The 17500-nt window shown below is 40.4% G+C and overlaps 1 protein-coding gene and 3 long non-coding RNA genes across 5 annotated transcripts in view; 2 read left to right on the plus strand and 2 right to left on the minus strand.

Annotated features, from left to right (window-relative positions):
- The window catches only part of LOC108256997 (uncharacterized), a 9342-nt gene extending 2839 nt beyond the window's left edge, over positions 1 to 6503 (plus strand). The window contains exons 3-6 of the long non-coding RNA XR_006980961.2: positions 2293 to 2389; positions 2482 to 2566; positions 3078 to 3139; positions 3362 to 6503. This is a non-coding gene — a long non-coding RNA (uncharacterized LOC108256997). The remainder of the gene's footprint in view (positions 1 to 2292; positions 2390 to 2481; positions 2567 to 3077; positions 3140 to 3361) is intronic.
- LOC108256993 (keratin, type I cytoskeletal 13) lies at positions 4899 to 9324 on the minus strand. 2 transcript variants are annotated; one of them, XM_053675308.1, is made up of 7 exons: positions 8728 to 9324; positions 7405 to 7487; positions 7025 to 7181; positions 6413 to 6574; positions 6187 to 6312; positions 5287 to 5507; positions 4899 to 5103 (listed from the first exon to the last, which is right to left on the minus strand). In XM_053675308.1, exons 1-7 carry the CDS (start codon positions 9247 to 9249, stop codon positions 4995 to 4997), a joined length of 1380 nt encoding a protein of 459 aa, XP_053531283.1. In that variant the 5' UTR covers positions 9250 to 9324; the 3' UTR covers positions 4899 to 4994. The 2 variants fall into 2 exon arrangements, with proteins under 2 accessions (XP_053531283.1, XP_053531282.1); XM_053675307.1 differs by having other exon boundaries at positions 4899 to 5106.
- A 5100-nt stretch (positions 9325 to 14424) lies between these two features.
- LOC108256795 (uncharacterized) lies at positions 14425 to 15445 on the minus strand. Its single transcript, XR_001810354.2, has 3 exons — positions 15283 to 15445; positions 14961 to 15059; positions 14425 to 14657 (listed from the first exon to the last, which is right to left on the minus strand). It is a non-coding gene; the product is annotated as an uncharacterized LOC108256795 (long non-coding RNA).
- A 2-nt stretch (positions 15446 to 15447) lies between these two features.
- LOC124626246 (uncharacterized) overlaps positions 15448 to 17500 on the plus strand; it is a 3009-nt gene continuing 956 nt past the window's right edge. Inside the window, exons 1-2 of the long non-coding RNA XR_006980964.2 lie at positions 15448 to 17159; positions 17258 to 17500. The exon at positions 17258 to 17500 is cut by the window's right edge and continues 956 nt beyond it. This is a non-coding gene — a long non-coding RNA (uncharacterized LOC124626246). The remainder of the gene's footprint in view (positions 17160 to 17257) is intronic.

Raw genomic sequence — 17500 nt, forward strand, 5'->3', positions numbered from 1 at the left:
TGTGTAGGTCTGTGTAGTCCTGTGTAGGTCTGTGTAGGTCTGTGTAGTCCTGTGTAGTCCTGTGTAGTCCTGTGTAGTCCTGTGTAGGTCTGTGTAGTCCTGTGTAGGTCTGTGTAGGTCTGTGTAGTCCTGTGTAGGTCTGTGTAGTCCTGTGTAGGTCTGTGTAGTCCTGTGTAGTCCTGTGTAGGTCTGTGTAGGTCTGTGTAGGTCTGTATAGTCCTGTGTAGGTCTGTGTAGGTCTGTGTAGTCCTGTGTAGTCCTGTGTAGGTCTGTGTAGTCCTGTGTAGTCTTGTGTAGGTCTGTGTAGGTCTGTGTAGGTCTGTATAGTCCTGTGTAGGTCTGTGTAGGTCTGTGTAGTCCTGTGTAGTCCTGTGTAGGTCTGTGTAGGTCTGTGTAGTCCTGTGTAGGTCTGTGTAGGTCTGTATAGTCCTGTGTAGTCCTGTGTAGTGCTTTTTACTCCTGTGTAGGTCTGTGTAGGTCTGTGTAGGTTTGTAGCCCCATGATCTGGAAGAAATGTTGTTTCATTTCACTGTGTACTGTACCAGCTGTTCACAATGTAAATGACAATAAAGCCACATAAACCTTAAATTTTAATAAAGCTCCTTCACTCGTCATTAAACTGATTTATTTCTGCATGAAACTGATTTCTGCCACCATCAACATCTTCAACCACCACGTTTTCTGCCACCAAAGCACATGCTAAGGTGAAAGCTGCCTCTGCTAAACTGGCCTTTGCTGAAAAGAAAGCTGATTTGATGAATCAGAATGCTGACCTAGATGCCAGTTTCCACATTCTCACGAGACACGAGAACAGACTTGCCTTACATATTATGACCTTCACACACACACATACGCACGCACGCACGCACACACACATACATGAACACCATTCCACTACCTCTGCAACTTTTGCACATTTCTTTCTTAAATTGCTGTTAAAACACCGTAAACAAAATACTGTACTGCTGTACTGACCCCCTGCAGTTTTTCTGCTAATTATCATGTTATGTTTACATTTATTATTATAATGTAATAAATATCTCTTTGCACATTATTCTACATTGGAACTATGTACTGCACTCTCCTTCACTGTTCCTCTTGTCCTGTTTAGTAATTACTGCACCGTCTTGCACTGTTGCACACGTGCATTTTATGTAGTCCTGTGTAGGTCTGTGTAGTCCTGTGTAGTCCTGTGTAGGTCTGTGTAGGTCTGTGTAGGTCTGTGTAGTCCTGTGTAGTCCTGTGTAGTCCTGTGTAGTCCTGTGTAGGTCTGTGTAGTCCTGTGTAGTCCTGTGTAGTCCTGTGTAGTCCTGTGTAGGTCTGTGTAGGTCTGTGTAGTCCTGTGTAGTCCTGTGTAGGTCTGTGTAAGTCTGTGTAGGTCTATGTATGTCTGTCTAGTCCTGTGTAGGTCTGTGTAGGTCTGTCTAGTCCTGTGTAGTCCTGTGTAGGTCTGTCTAGTCCTGTGATTGAGTCGATAATGCCAGGAGAAAATTCTTACCAATCTCCACTAATAGTTCTATAAAGCATGGGGGAGACTGGGGCTGTATATTCTTCAGTGGTTTTGGTGAGCTTGTGTTCACTAATGGCATCATGAAGTCACTGTACAGAGACATTCTAGTTGCAGACTTGCAAAAATCATTGAAGAAATTATTTAAGTTTATAGAAACGATAGAAGAACCCTACAGCGCTGATCTAAACCCTACAGCCCTGTCCTAAAACATAAAGCCCTGACCTAAACCCTAAAGCCCTGATCTAAACCCTATAGCCCTGAACTAAACCCTTCAGCCCTTCCCTAATCCCTACAGTCCTCACCTAAACCCTATAGCCCTGAACTAAACCTTACAGCCCTGCCCTAAACCCTACTGCCGTGACTGAAATCCTACAGTCCTGACCTAAATCCTACAGCCCTGACCTAAACCTTGCAGCCCTGACTGAAATCCTACAGTCCTGACCTAATCCCTATAGCCCTGAACTAAACCCTTCAGCCCTTCCCTAATCCCTACAGTCCTCACCTAAACCCTAAAGCACCTACCTAAACCATACAGCCCTGACCTAAACTTTATTGCCCTATCCATTTATGAGCATTTATGGGCTGCAGTGTAGATGAAATGAGCAGATTGTTGATGTTCTAGTGTGGATGAACCGAAACTTTTGTTGGTTGAAACTTTGAGGAAAGTTCCACCACTGTTCTTATAGAAAATGGATGATTTTAGGCCCAGATGCAATCACAAAGTTCTGAGAAAGAAAGGACAGCAGACAGCATCACTTCAGCACCCCGTTTGTTTTGGACAGGAAAGGAGCATGTGACTGCAAGGTGGAGTGGCAGAAACACACACGGCTGGCAGCTAATGAGTGGAGCGGCTTCTCCTCAGTGTCCTGCAGGAGACAGGTGGCTATAAAAGGGAATGGCAGGCACAGAGGGGTGAGTGACTTCTCTGACCACATATTTGATAACATGTGTTTTGTTTCTCTGTCTGCCAGATGCCAATGACAACAGTAGAGAAGAAGCTCCTCCAGTGTGTCTGTGTTCTGACTGTCGCAGTCTAGAGTAGCTACAAGAAAGAAAGTAAATGTTCAATATCTTGTACATTTAATATTCAAGAATCGGCACTATTTGCACTATTTCTAGCTCCCTATTTAAATGTAAGCAAATGTGTCATATTGGCCATGTCAATTGCTTTGTACAAAAGGACAGAATTCCTCATGTCTAATCTCTTCTATTGAAGCGTGTAATCAGACAACACTCCAGTTATGAGGTTTTACACAAACTTTTGGAGTCCATGCCAGCTCGAGTGCACACTGCCATTAAAGCAAAAAGGGGACATACCAAATACGAAGAAATTTAAATATTTTAAAGATTCTATTTAGCACTCAAGTTGTTGTTAATAATATAATTATTAATTAGAAAAGAATGCAAAATAGATTCACTAGTGCTCTCAGACCTTTGGACCCCACTGTGTATATTTCAATAAAAAATTATTTAGTTATTATAAATTGTTAGTTTGTTTATTCGCTTACTTCATGATTATATTCCCTTATGAACATGATGACCGCTGAATATTGATGAAACTCACTAGCGAGCACTTCCAGTTCCACAGCACCCCCCTGTGGAGAAACTCCATCCATCTCTTAAAACCAGGTATATGAATATTACACTCTTTCAGTTTAAATCCAGATTAAAGACATTTCTTTAGCCTAGCATTCACATAACACATCTCATAACGTTGTACTCCAGTCATCTCTGATAAAATGATAACAAATGCACATGGTCATCTCTGCCTGAAATGCAATGAACAGCAGCTATGCTAATCCTTCTCCATTTGTTTCCTATTCCTAACTCTGGATGCTCATCCCGAGGTAGTCAGTGTATGTGGCCCTTCAGCTCAGAACCCTCCTCTACGAAGATTCCAGATGACACCAACACCTGCGAAGATGATGATACCAAAGTCTAATCATCACAATCACAAGCTCTACACATGTTGCCCCTGAGGTAGCAGTGGGCCTGACCCATTCTGCTCTGACCGGCCTGATCTGTCCTGGTGCCCTGCTTCTGGAGTTCTTGTCACTTGGACGCCACTCACTGTTGCTGAGGATGGCCCGATATGGACATCCTTGGGACACACTTGGAAGCTGTGAAGATGGCATTGGACTGCAATTGATGTGGGTAGTTTTGGTGCTGTGTCTTGTGACTGTGGTTGCAGTTCGGTGACATTTTTGGAACTGCAACTGCCACAATTACACAAACAGACTTTCAGGTCTCCATCGGTGGACAGTTCATTACTCCAGCGGAATAGACTTCATGTTGAGACTGTGGTGAATTTCATGATTACACAGTTGCACTTCTTGTTTATCATGTAGCACACAGTTAGAGAAGGGATTTATTTATAATCGCACTATCTGGTGTCACCCAGATGAGGACGGGTTCCCGTTTGAGTCTGGTTCCTCTCAAGGTTTCTTCCTCATATCGTCTCAGGGAGTTTTTCTTTGCCACCGTTGCCTCTGACTGCTCATTAGGGATAAATGCCTCAATTTAAAATTTAGATCTAATATTTATATATTTCTGTAAAGCTGCTTTGTGATAATGTCCATTGTTAAAAGCACTATACAAATTAAGCTAAACTGAATTGAATTGAAATAGTCCTTATTTTTGCAGGATCTCTGTGTTTAATTATTCATTCCCTCTCATTAGTTTTACTTTTTAATCATTCCTCCACTGGAACCCTAAAACCCATCCCACATCTCTTCACATATCACAGTGCAGGTCCTCTGGTCATTTCAATTTGAAAATAAAATTGCACCAATAACTAATGATATGATCAGCAGAGTAACCCCCATCACAGAGACAGTTTAGTATTTCATCAGCTAATGAGAAGATGTTGTTTGTAATGACAGCTTCAAGATGCTTCCTGTATGAAGAAACGAATCAGCCGCAGTATTCAGGTGTGATTTTGGCCCGTTCTTCTAAACACAATGTCTTTAAATCTGTTTTCTTCCAACCTAAAGCCCTGAAATCAGTCGTGATGGCTCATAGCTCTCAGTGCTCTCTTGCCCTCCAGGTTTTCTCCTGTCTTCTCCAAAAGACAACCAGAATGGGCTAGCTCAATGAATGATCTATGTTTTTAAACTTATAATACATTTCATTTTTTTCCATTTTATTTTTTAAATGTATGTATTTTATAACATTCCCATCTCATTATTACTTTCTATTTACTTTATAATTTTTCTTTCTATCACTCTATTCTCCCGTTTACTTTAACTAACACTTTGAATAATTTATTTTTAACCTCTCTATCTATAGCCTTCAAGTTAGTCCTTATCTAACTTCATGCAATTCTGCTTTATAACTTTATACCAACTGTAACCAACCAAGGATGAATAAACCACATGACACAAACACACTTGTTTAAGTTTGAACACTTTTATTGATGCTTTAGCGTTGTCATAATTCAGGTTTCATGGAGGACGTTCATGTTCTTCTCATTCGTGATGTTTCCTCACCGTTTGTTCGTGATGGATTTGGAAGTGGAGCTGACGACTTTGCCGTCCACCACCTCCTCCACCACTGTCACCACCTTGCGCTTGGAGCTGGAGCTGGAGCTGGAGCTGCTGCACACACACACACACACACACACACACAAAATACATATTTTTACTCTTACTGCACATTTTGGTCTAGTTAGCTAGCTAGCCAGTTTACAAAGTAACTACCTAGCAGTGTGTCTTGTACAGATGGAAAGTGAGAAATGGAAAGTGGAAAGTGTGTCAGGCCACTGCAATGCATCTCACCTTACACCTTCTCCATCCAGCAGTCTCCTGTACTCGGCGATCTCCATTTCAAGTCTGGCCTTGATGTCCAGCAGCACCTGATACTCCTGAGACTGACGCTCCAGATCAGCCCGAAGCTGCACCAGCTGCTCCTCCATACTCGTCACCTGCTGCTGGTAGCCTCCTAGTTTGGCTGAATAACGTGCCTTTGTGTCTGCTAGAGTGTGTTCCAGCGACGCTTTCTGCAAAGAAGAATGTTGGTTTAATAAATGAGCACTCAAAGCTGGTAATAATCATTTATAATCCTAATTAGCATTTCTTTAATAGTAATACTAGCTAGTTTTGTTTGACATTGCTAGTACTATTAGCTATTTTGCAATATGACCGATATTAGTTAGTTATATTAGAATTGCTTCAGTAGTGGTTAACATTGCTACAATGGACCCATAATACCATAAAAAAAATATTTAAAATATTTCTACAGGCATAATGCTAGCCATGTTAGTTTAACATTGTAAGTATTGCTAGCCAATTGTCCATGATAGCAGCATTACCTGCGTGTAAATGTTCATGTCTAGGAAGTGTTTAATTTTAAGTATTGCTACAGCTGTAATGTGGACTATCTTTGTTTAGCATTGTTAGTAATGTTAGCTAATTTGCAGTATGACCTATACTATCCAATACTTTTGTTTAGAATTGCTTCTATATTGGTAAACTTTACTATACTACTTATGTTATGCTAGCTATCATTGTTTAACATTGCAAATGATGTTAGCTATTTTGCAGTATGATGTGAGCTAGTTTTATTAGAAAGCTTAGAATTGCTTCATGAGGAGTGAATTTGCATTGCATATTTTTAGCAATGCAGTAGTGATGCTAGCTGATTGTCTAGAGTATAAATGTAGAAATGTTATTCTTCACCATGCTGAGTTGTGACTGCAGCTCGATCTCCAGCGCCTGCAGCATTCGCTTCAAATCTGTGGTTTCAGATTTGCTGGTATGGAGCGTTTCTGTGCTGCTGACGACTTCTTTGTTCAGTTCCTCGCTCTGGAGAAAAAACATTCATGGCAGTGTTTAACAAGACAAGTCTGAAGTTGTATCACAGTGCAAACACTTGTACAAGGAAATTAATTTTTTTTTTTTTTACCTTGGTCTGGAACCAAGCTTCGAGTTCACGGTTGTTTTTAGTGGCAGCAGCCTCATAGTGCTCGCGGATCTCAGCCATGACTTTGCTGAGGTCTTCCTGCGGTTTGGCATCGACTTCCACATTGACTTGACCGCTCATCTGGGAGCGTGCAGCGAGGAGGTCCTGCAGAGAAAACAAGGGTGGTGGTGAGGTACGAGGGTGTAACAGCAAGGCCTGAAATAAGCACTAATATTATGCTATATTGTTATTACTTATAGTGTGATATAATTTATCACCATGTCTATCATTGTTATTTACAGAACTGTCTTTATTTTATTTATGTATTTATTTGAATAAAAAAACATAAAATTTGTTTCACCTGCACTTTAATCAAGCTGGAAAATAGTAGGCTGGTATTAGCCTATACTAGCCTATAACAAAACTATATTTCAGTGTTTATTTTCACTTCACTGTCAGCTTTCAATCAAGTGACTTTTGTAAGCGATGTGATGTCACTTCCTGGCTGAGGAGATCAAAATTATGGAGCTAACAGGGTGAGATAGGTACAGCCACCAGAAATGTTGTGCTAGTTCTATGGTGATGTGTAGATAACTATGTCACTCCATCACACACTTCCTCATGGTTCTTCTTGAGGAAGATCAGCTCCTCCTTCAGACCCTCAATCTGCATCTCCAGATCGGATCTGGCCAACGTCAGCTCGTCCAGGACTCTCCTCAGCCCAGCGATGTCAGCGTCCACCGACTGCCTCATGGCCAGCTCGTTCTCATACCTGAAACAATCCAAAATATTTTAATATATTCCACAATTAAACACAAACCAAATGAGCAAAACTGAGGTCAACATCATGAATTATGGAATTATTAATTGCTAAAAAGTTTAGATACTTAGTGTGATTAACATTCTGTCTGTTATTACACATAATAACTCTCATTGCACTGAAGTATGGATTAATTGAAAAATTGTTTTGTGTTATTTTATAAAAGAAAACATGCTTGACTCTGAAGTCATCAGCAGCAAGCTTGGAGTTGTCGATGCTGAGGTAAATGCCTCCACTGATGCGTGTGGCATACTGGATCTACAGGATATAAATGAACACATCACAGTCGATAAATAGATTAATAAAAGTGAAGAGGAAGTCTGGATCTCCGGTGTAATTTCAAACATAGCCACAGGGTGATGAGTCACAATGGGGCAGTAACTCGAGTTTTTTGTTATTCTGAATGGCGGGTGTGGTCGTGTCTGTGTGTGTGTGGGTGTGTGTGTGTGTGTGTGTGTGTGTGTGTGTGTGTGTGTGTATGCCTGAGGGTGTTCCATTCACTGACACAAAACAGTGAAAGTGTGTTCCCACTTTTATTACACTCCTTTATTTATCTGAGCCAGAATAACAGGTGATTTATTGCTTATGCAATGGTGTACACCACACTTTAAAACCCCGCCCCTTCACCTTGACCCCTTAACTAACCACTCTCTCAGTGAGCAAGGGGATAGTGAGGGACTGGGAGTCCTAATGTAGTGAGGAATAAGCATGCTCCTGTATTATTGACAAAGGGGATATAGATGGGGTGAGGGTCCTACTTTTATGAGAAAGTGACGTCCTAACCCTGCATCTACACAAACCACTTAACCAAGCAGATAGTCAATGGGGATAGTGAGGGAGTTGTGGGCCTTACTTCAGTGAGGAAGTAGATGGTAAGTAAGAGAAGGCCATACCATTGTGAGAAAGGATATAATGAAGAATTGACCAAGGTAAGATCAAGATAGTGAATATCTAAGGGTCTCATCCTGGAGAGGGAACTGAGGGTCCTAAGCTGGTGAGAATGTTTTAGTGAAGAACTGAGAGTTCTTCCACAGTAAAATGGGGATAGTGAAGAATTGAGGGTCCTACCCAGGTGAGTTGGGGTTAGTGAGGAACTGAGGGCCCTAACCTGGATAGAGATCTATCTTAGCAAAACAAACAGTCCCTACAGGATTTCACTTTAAATTTAAATTTAAATTGCACAAAGTTGTTTTACACAGACTTTCAAAGTGATTTTTGCTGGTAAATGAGACCTTTTAGCTGTACTCTTATTCGACAAACGTAAAGAGAAGAGTGCTTTGACTGAATGCGCGTTGTGATGATTTTGAAAAATTGCAGGCTCATGCAAATATTACAGAATTTGCTTGATTTTGCATTAATTTCTGCAATCTCAACATCACTAAATCCTGGAGGGACTATACAAAGAAGGTAGTCAGTGAGAAAAGGCCTAGAGTGAAGGCCCTCGAGTTAGGGCCCTACCATAGTGAGTAAGTATATAGTGAGTGATGTAGAGTCCTACCTTGTCCTGCAGTTCACTGATGGTGGTAAAGTAGGCAGAGTAGTCTCGGGCCGTTGGTGAGGTCTTGCTCTCAAGGAATAGGCGGATCTTGAGCTCCAGATCAGCGTTGGCCTTCTCCAGGGTGTGCACCTTTTCCAGGTAGGAGGCCAGACGCTCATTCAGGTTCTGCATCGTCAGCTTCTCACTTTCTGATACATCGACGGCATCACCCTTGCTGAAACCACCCCCGGCCCCTCCAAAGCTTCCACCGAAACCACCACCTGCGCCATAGCCACTTCCTGCGCCGTAACCACCACCTGTGCCGTAACCACCACCTGCGCTGTAGCCACCACCTGCGCCATAGCCACCTCCAGCTGCAGAGCCAAGGAGCGCTGGGCCACTGGAGATGCGTACACCATAACCACTGCCTCCGTAAAGGCTCTGGGCTCTCCCGCCACTCACACGGCCACCGCCCATGGAGCGCATGGAACCACCAGATCCACCTGAGCTGAAGCTGGTACGAGACTGAACAACGGATGTCATGGTGATGAAGCAATGGAGTCTAATTCAGCATCAAACTTGAGAGGGAACAAGTGATGAGCGAGTGAGGAGATGCACAACAGATACCTTTTTATTCAGAATGGAACGAGGGAGGGAGCAAAGGGAACAGGAGGAGGGAGGGAAAGATTACACAATACTATGTTACATAATGTAGAGGATTTGGCCAACACCTACTCCTCAAGGCAAATACACACACTCACTTACACACACACACACACACACACACACACACAAACCCTGTAATAAATGTTTATTTCTCTAATGCAGTCTGTATTGTTTTATTTTTTTATATACATAATAGAGTTCCTCCCAGTCCTAAAGGCAAATACATGCATGAACAAGCACACACACACACACACACACACACACACACACACACACACACACACACACACACACACAGGTGCAGGTGACACGCCCGCTGTTAATAAATAATGACCAGAAGAGATCAGAAATGAGTCACAGAGTTAAAGTTTATTAAAAACTTTAAGAGATTCAGTCATGAAAAATAGAAACATATAAAACTGCTGTAGATATAATTTAGATCATTTGTATGGTTTATACAATATTTATTCTACATACCATCTTTATATATACTGTACACAGTCCAGGAGCTTCAGGTGATGTTGGAGTATTTCAGAAACTGCTGGTCTGAGATGTTCACACACGTAACAGTCTCTAGCATTTACACAGAAGGGTAATGGTGTGAAAAAGAGCACCAAAAAGACAGAACGCATCTCTCCTGTCTTGGCCTCCCTTCACTGGTTGCCAGTCAAATACAGAACACAGTTCAAGCTTTTGTTATTTGTATCTAAAGTTAGAAGTTTTCAGTTATATCTCTGTTCTCCTCTGTCTTCAAAACACCTTCAGAACTTTAAGATTGTCTAAGCAGCTCCGTTCTACCGTTCCTCAGACAGAAGATGTTCAGATTTGAGCAGGACTTTTCCACCTCAGCTCTGAGATCCGAGACAGCTTACCATTTTTCATAAAGACATCCTTCAATATAGACCTTTTTAAATCCACTCTAAACATATTTATTTTCCCAGGCATCGGGAGGTCTTTAAGATCTGTAGTATCAGGGCTTCGGTTTGTGTCCCGTCTTTTATCTGTGGTTTTGTCTTTTAATGTTTTTATTTCTCCTGTGATTTACTGTTTATTTATTATTACTTATTCTTTTATTCTCGTTTTGTATCTCCTTTTATTTCTCTTTTATTTCATTGTTTGGAATTAGCCGAGATGAAGTATGGCACTTTGGCTGACACTTGTCTTTTAAATGTGATATATGAATAAAGGCGACTGTGATATGTTTATATTGTACACATTTAAATATCTGCGTACAGTAAACACATAATAAACATTACTGTATGATTTTTATATATTTGTTAATCCGATTTCATTTTAATTATTGTATCAAAATTTGCCTATTACCCAAAGACAACTGATATTTAACATAGAAACAGATACTCACATACATTAACCAGTTGAAGGACGAAAGTAAGACACTGGGCCCATGAGTGAGGAGAGGCAAGGGTCCAAATTTATTGTTGCATGAGATCACACAGTTGAGACGTCCCAAGGGTGATCCCAAGAACCCAGAGCTGAAGCTCTTCTATTTATACAGTTTTCTTAGGGTCAGGATGACCCAGACACCAAAATGTTTAGAGTTAGCTGTCCTGGAAGACCATTACGTACATCAATTGGCACTGTTGAGCGACCCTTATCACGCAGGTGCAGTTCCGGCTCCAAAATATATTTTGTCTTGTTTCACTCTTTAAAGATAACTTGACCTTGTCTGTGTCACTCCTGACTGGAGTTCCGTCGAGAATGGACACCTTCAAACACACCATCTCTACATTATGAGTAAATTTTATGTTTGTTCTACATTTCTTTCTTTTTTTATGGTGCTTGCATGTACATTACCCTATAATAGTTTTTCATGAAACAGAATATGAAACAGAATAATTTCTGTTTTCTGCATACACACCAGGCCTCTGTGTGTGTGTGTGTGTGTGTGTGTGTGTGTGTGTGTGTGTCTCTTAGTTGACCTTCTGCCTGCGTGCAGACGTACTCCACCTACGCTCTGAGGCCTGCCGCACTAATCAAATACATGTATTGTTATCTCCCTGTGCATTGCTTATCTGTGTGCTGTGTCTTAGGTGAACATCCGTTCTTACAGTCCACCAGCCCAGTGAATTCTCAATAAGATTACATATTACTCATACTAGGTCTCCCTCGTGTTTATTTCATGTATATTTTATGTACAACATAATCCACTCATTAGAGTGATTAAATTTTTACAGGTGTGTGTTTGTGTGTGTGTATGTGTGTGTGCGTGTGTGTGTGTGTTTGTGTGTGTGTTTGTGTGTGAGAACAGCCTGCAGTAAAATTCCACACTCTATCCCTTTTTCATTCATTCTTTCATTTCTTTTCGTGTCTCATCATGTTGTTTGTTCGACGTGTCACGACTTCACATCACAGTTTAGCTCTCACACAACAGGTCACTCTGAGGACACTACACTGAAGGACACTACACTTAAGGACTCTACACTGAAAGACTCTACACTGAAGGACTCTACACTGAAGGGCACTGCACTGAAGGGCACTACACTGAAGGACTCTACACTGAAGGGCACTGCACTGAAGGACACTACACTGAAGGACTCTACACTGAAGGACTCTACACTGAAGGACTCTACACTGAAGGGCACTGCACTGAAGGACACTACACTGAAGGACTCTACACTGAAGGACTCTACACTGAAGGACTCTACACTGAAGGGCACTGCACTGAAGGACACTACACTGAAGGACTCTACACTGAAGGACTCTACACTGAAGGACTCTACACTGAAAGACTCTACACTGAAGGACACTACACTGAAGGACTCTACACTGAAGGGCACTGCACTGAAGGGCACTACACTGAAGGACTCTACACTGAAGGGCACTGCACTGAAGGACACTACACTGAAGGACTCTACACTGAAGGACACTACACTGAAAGACACTACACTGAAGGGCACTACACTGAAGGGCACTACACTGAAGGACACTACACTGAAGGGCACTACACTTAAGGGCACTACACTACACTTAAGGGCACTACACTTAAGGACACTACACTGAAAGACACTACACTGAAAGACACTACACTGAAGGGCACTACACTGAAAAACACTACACTGAAGGGCACTACACTGAAGGACACTACACTGAAAAACACTACACTGAAGGGCACTACACTGAAAAACACTACACTGAAGGGCACTACACTGAAAGAGACTACACTGAAGGACACTACACTGAAGGATACTACACTGAAGGACACAATCCCTGTGTTATACTCCTTTTATACCACAGCAATTTGCCAATGATTTGAACAATATACACCTATATGGCCAAAAGTTTTCATCACAGCCATATGTCCTTGTGGAACATTTCATTCCAGATTTATTCCCCTTTACTGTTATAATGAGTTCCACTCTTCTGGGATTTGTGTTCATTCAGCTACAAGAGCGTTAGTGAGGTTGAGGTCAGGTTCTGATGATGATGTGAGGAGACTCCAGTTCCAGTTCATCCCAAAGGTGTTTAGTGGGGTTGAGGTCAGGGCTCTGTGAAGGACACTCGAGTTCTTCTACCTCCTTCCAACCTTCACACTCCATGTCTTCATGGAGCTTGACTTTGTGCACTTTGTATCATGCTGGAACAGTGTTTGGGTTCCTCTTAGTTCCAGTGAAGGGAAACTGTAATGCTACAGCGTACAGAGATGTTCTATACAACTGTGTGCTTCAGACTTTGAGGTAACAGTTTGAGGAAGAAACACGTTTGGGTGTGATGTTCAGGGGTGCACATACTTTTGGCCATATAGTGTATTGTACATTTTATCCATTTATAGTTACAGTTAATTTTAGTTCCTTAACTGATCCCTGATGAAATCTGAATCCTTCAGCTGTTTCTGCACCTCATCATCCTCACACACATTTCATCTGGAGTTCACTTCCCTGCGACTGCACACACAGTTACAGTGATTATAACACCATGAGGGTCTGGCGACACCCTCTAGTTCTCAACGTTTATAAATCATATATCACAGTGATGATCAGGTGATTAGAAATATTGGAACATGTGAATCTGTCTATGGGAGAAAACAAGTCATTTTGAAGCTGAGAAAAGAGGGAAAATCTATCAGAGGCATCGCACTAGCATTGGGTATAGTCAATACAATAATCTGGAATGTCCTGAAAAAGAAACAGCTGATAACAGAAACATTGTGAGAGCTGTGAAGAAAAACCCAAAAACAACAGTCAGTGACATCACCAACATCCTCCACAGGGCAGGGTGAAGGTCTCACAATCCACTGAAGAAGACTTGGAGAGCAGAAATATAGAGGACATACCACAAGATGTAAACCACTCATCAGCAGTAAGAGTCAGAAATCCATACTGGAATTCACAAAGAAATACAGAGATGATCCACAAACGTCCTGGGACTGACATGAACCTCTACCAAAGTGATGGAAAGACCAAAGTGTGCAGAAAGAAAGGATCTGCTCATGATCCAGAACATACAAGCTGATCTGTGAAACATGGTGGAGGTAGTGTCATGGCTTGGATGTCTGCTTCTGGAATATTCTCACTAATCTTTATTGATGATGGAACTCATGATGGAGCAGCAGAATGAATTCAGAAGTTTACAGAAAGTCCTTGATTGAGTTGGCATTGTGTTTGCAGTGCAGTAATGACGTGGACATGGAGGACTGTGTCTTCATGTGTTCTGTCTTAATCTGTGGTTTTAGATTTACTTCAATAGATTTTTATTTTTAATCCCTCAGCATGAATAAACAATAATAACGACTCCTGTTCATTATACATCATTCAACTGATTTCAAACAGCAGGATTTTACTTAAATCATAGACTCACAAAGTTATAATAATAATAATAATAATAATAATAATAATAATAATAATAATAATAATATTTCATTGTGCAAGCTGCACATTTTAATGAATTAAAAATGTAAACTAAACATTAGTCTAAACACATTATTATACTTTAGCAAAAACAACCACACATTATATAAAATTAATTATAATATGTAAGAGCAGATTCAACATATTTTTTAGAGAAAAGTGTGAACATGAAACACTCAAACCAACATTTGTACTGATCATTTGAAGAAGTTTATTATTGTCTTTAAGTTGTCTCTTTACCACAAGCATGAGGCAATGACAGAGAATATTTCATTACACACAGATCATTATTCAGGGATTTTAATGGGTAATGATGCTGGGAAGTGAAAGCACTGTAGTTTTCTGAAGCACTGGTTTAGGATCAGGACCGAGTCCCTGGAAAACTCTCAGAAAAAGACACGAGTCATTTCCCACAAACACCTGAAAAAGACAGAGAGAGAGAGAGAGAGAGAGAGGGACATTTACTGTAACTGTTCAGAAGGTGTTGACATTCACAGGGACGTCTAATCCTTGACATGGTGATTTAATTTTATTTAAACTTTCAGCTTCATAGTTTCTTTACTCTCAGGTTTCTTTAATATTAATTTTTTCATCTTTTGAACAATAACTTCTAAAATTAATTAACTAAAGTTATAGACTATAACATTACACACAGATCAAGTAAAATTAAAACACACACACACACACACACACACACACACACACACACACACACACACACACCTTAATTTCATAGTTTGTTCCTGCAACAGTCTGGCTTCGGTAATTCAGGGGGACATAAACTGGAAACTTCTTGCTTTTACTCTCAGCTTCATGTTTTAACTGAAATAAAAAATTAGTCACATCACACAAAGCACAGTACTGATAACAACAACAACAATACAAGAACAACAACAATAACAACAATAATAATAATAATAATAATAATGATAAAGTAAACTTAACATTCTGGCTTCTATTTAGTTATTTAATCTTGTTCTATAAGTACCAGACAGTCTTCAGGTAACAGAGACAACACCACACACAAATATAAACAGGTGTTTACCAACTCGCAGATTTTCTTCACCGGATGATCAACTTCCTTCCATTCAGACCAGCTTCCAGGCATGCATGTGATGGTACACATGATGTTTCAGGTGATTCAGACGAGTTTCACACGTGATCTGCAGTGAGAATATTTCAGCACAAACTCGTACGAGATTCACTGTAAAGTCCACATATTTATACTCACAACAATGCATCACGATGAATTTTTAATTAAGTCTTTTTCCCCTGGAGAAAACACACACCTCCTCACACCCTTACACACACACACACACACACACACACACACACACACACACACTCTTACACACACACACACACACACACACACACACACACACACACACACACACACACATCAAATATCAAACTGCATTAAGATTTGTTGTTAAAGCAAAACAATTAGATTTTGATTCATAAACTTGTGGAATTATTTGATTTTCCTTTATTTTCTCTTATACTTAAAATCTGTTTTATTCTCTTTACGCTGATTCTCATTATTTGTGAGTGTATTCTGTAAGAGGGTGTTCTGACCTGACCTGTCACACCATAAGATAAGAGGATAGACTGTACTGTATGTAAGGAGATAATTAAGTGTTACATGTTGCCATGTCAAGACCTTTTTAGTATATAATGAGTTAAACCTCTCTGAATATGTTATCGCATAAATGAGCTAAAATCTAATATTTTGGGAAAACTTTCACACATTTAATTAGATAGGACAGGTGATGCTGTGATAGCTTTAGCACTGCAATTACCACAAACAGTTTTACACTCAAGTCTCCATCAGTGAACAGTGGAGAAGTTCAACAAAACAGACTTCATGTGGAAACTGTAATGAATTTCCTGCTTATACAACTGCACTAGCTGAGCATGTAGAATTAGCACATTTATAGAAGGGGTGTATTTATTTATAATCACACTTTATATACGTTTACTTTGAATCCTTGCTCTGACGCTCTGCCTTTAGGGGAGAAATGATACAGATACAGTAGAATTTCACAGTGGGTTCCACTTCTGTCAGCCAAGAACAGACTATCATGGGCACAGACTCATCGAACCTGGACAGCTGAAGATGTGTTGGTGAGTCTGTGCCCATGATCGCCTCAGATTCTTGTTCTTGGATGACAGCAGTGGAAGCTGATGTGGTCTTCTGCTGTTGTAGTTATCTGAGTTACTATAGACTTCCTGTCAGCTCAGACCAGTCTGCTCATTCTCCTCTGATCTCTCTCATCAACATGGTGTTTCAGCCTGCAGAACCTCCACTCACAGGATGTTTTTTGTTTTTCACACCATTCTGTGTAAACTCTAGAGACTGTTGTGTGTAAAAATCCAAGGAAATCAACAGTTTCTGAAATACTCAAACCAGTCCATCTGGTACCAACTACCATGGCACAGTTAAAGTCTCACTGTTTCCTCATTCTGATGTTTAATGTGAACGTTAACTGAAGCTCTTGACTTGTATCTGCATGTTTGTTATTTATTATGCTGCTGCCACATATTTGGCTGGTTAGACAACTGCATGAATGTGCAAGTGTTCCTAATAAAGTGGGCGGTGGGTGTAGATGAAAATATTTGACATTGTAGTAACTTGTAGTGTGTTTTAATCTCAAACCTTATTATTGTTAGTCTTTTGAATCACTGTATAATTGATGTTTTTACTTTTAGGGAGGAACTCCTCACCAGAGCCACATCACAGCACATGAATGAATGGTTTAAAGGCTTTCACATGTATAACACTGATTCAAATGTTCCACCTTTGTAAGCTTTTGTATCTAACCAGATGGGATTTGTAAATGCATGGATGAAACATACATGGTGCAGAATAACTCCATGGCATGTTAAAGGAATATTCAGAACCTTTGTTGGAGTTTATAGGTATTATAAGAGTTACAGTGATGGGAATACTCCTGAGACAAGATGAGGCACTGTGTAATGGGTATGACTGTCTCTGAATTTTATTATTGTTATTGCAGATTTTCGGGGAGCCCTGATTGAAGACATCAATGACTTACAGATGTCTATTCTAGTCCTACCTACTATACACCACCGTCTCTCTGTCATGTCTGGATGGCTGACTAGCACCAAGTTCTCTCCCGAATTAAATGTATGGAAACATAAGAAAGGAACAAAACCAACTGAATATTACAAGAGCAAAGAACTTGCCTTACTTCAGAAATAAATGTTAATTGTAAAGGAAAACTATTTACACACTATAT

The sequence above is a fragment of the Ictalurus punctatus genome, chromosome 24 (assembly GCF_001660625.3).
Source record: "Ictalurus punctatus breed USDA103 chromosome 24, Coco_2.0, whole genome shotgun sequence".
NCBI classification, from domain to species: domain Eukaryota; kingdom Metazoa; phylum Chordata; class Actinopteri; order Siluriformes; family Ictaluridae; genus Ictalurus; species Ictalurus punctatus.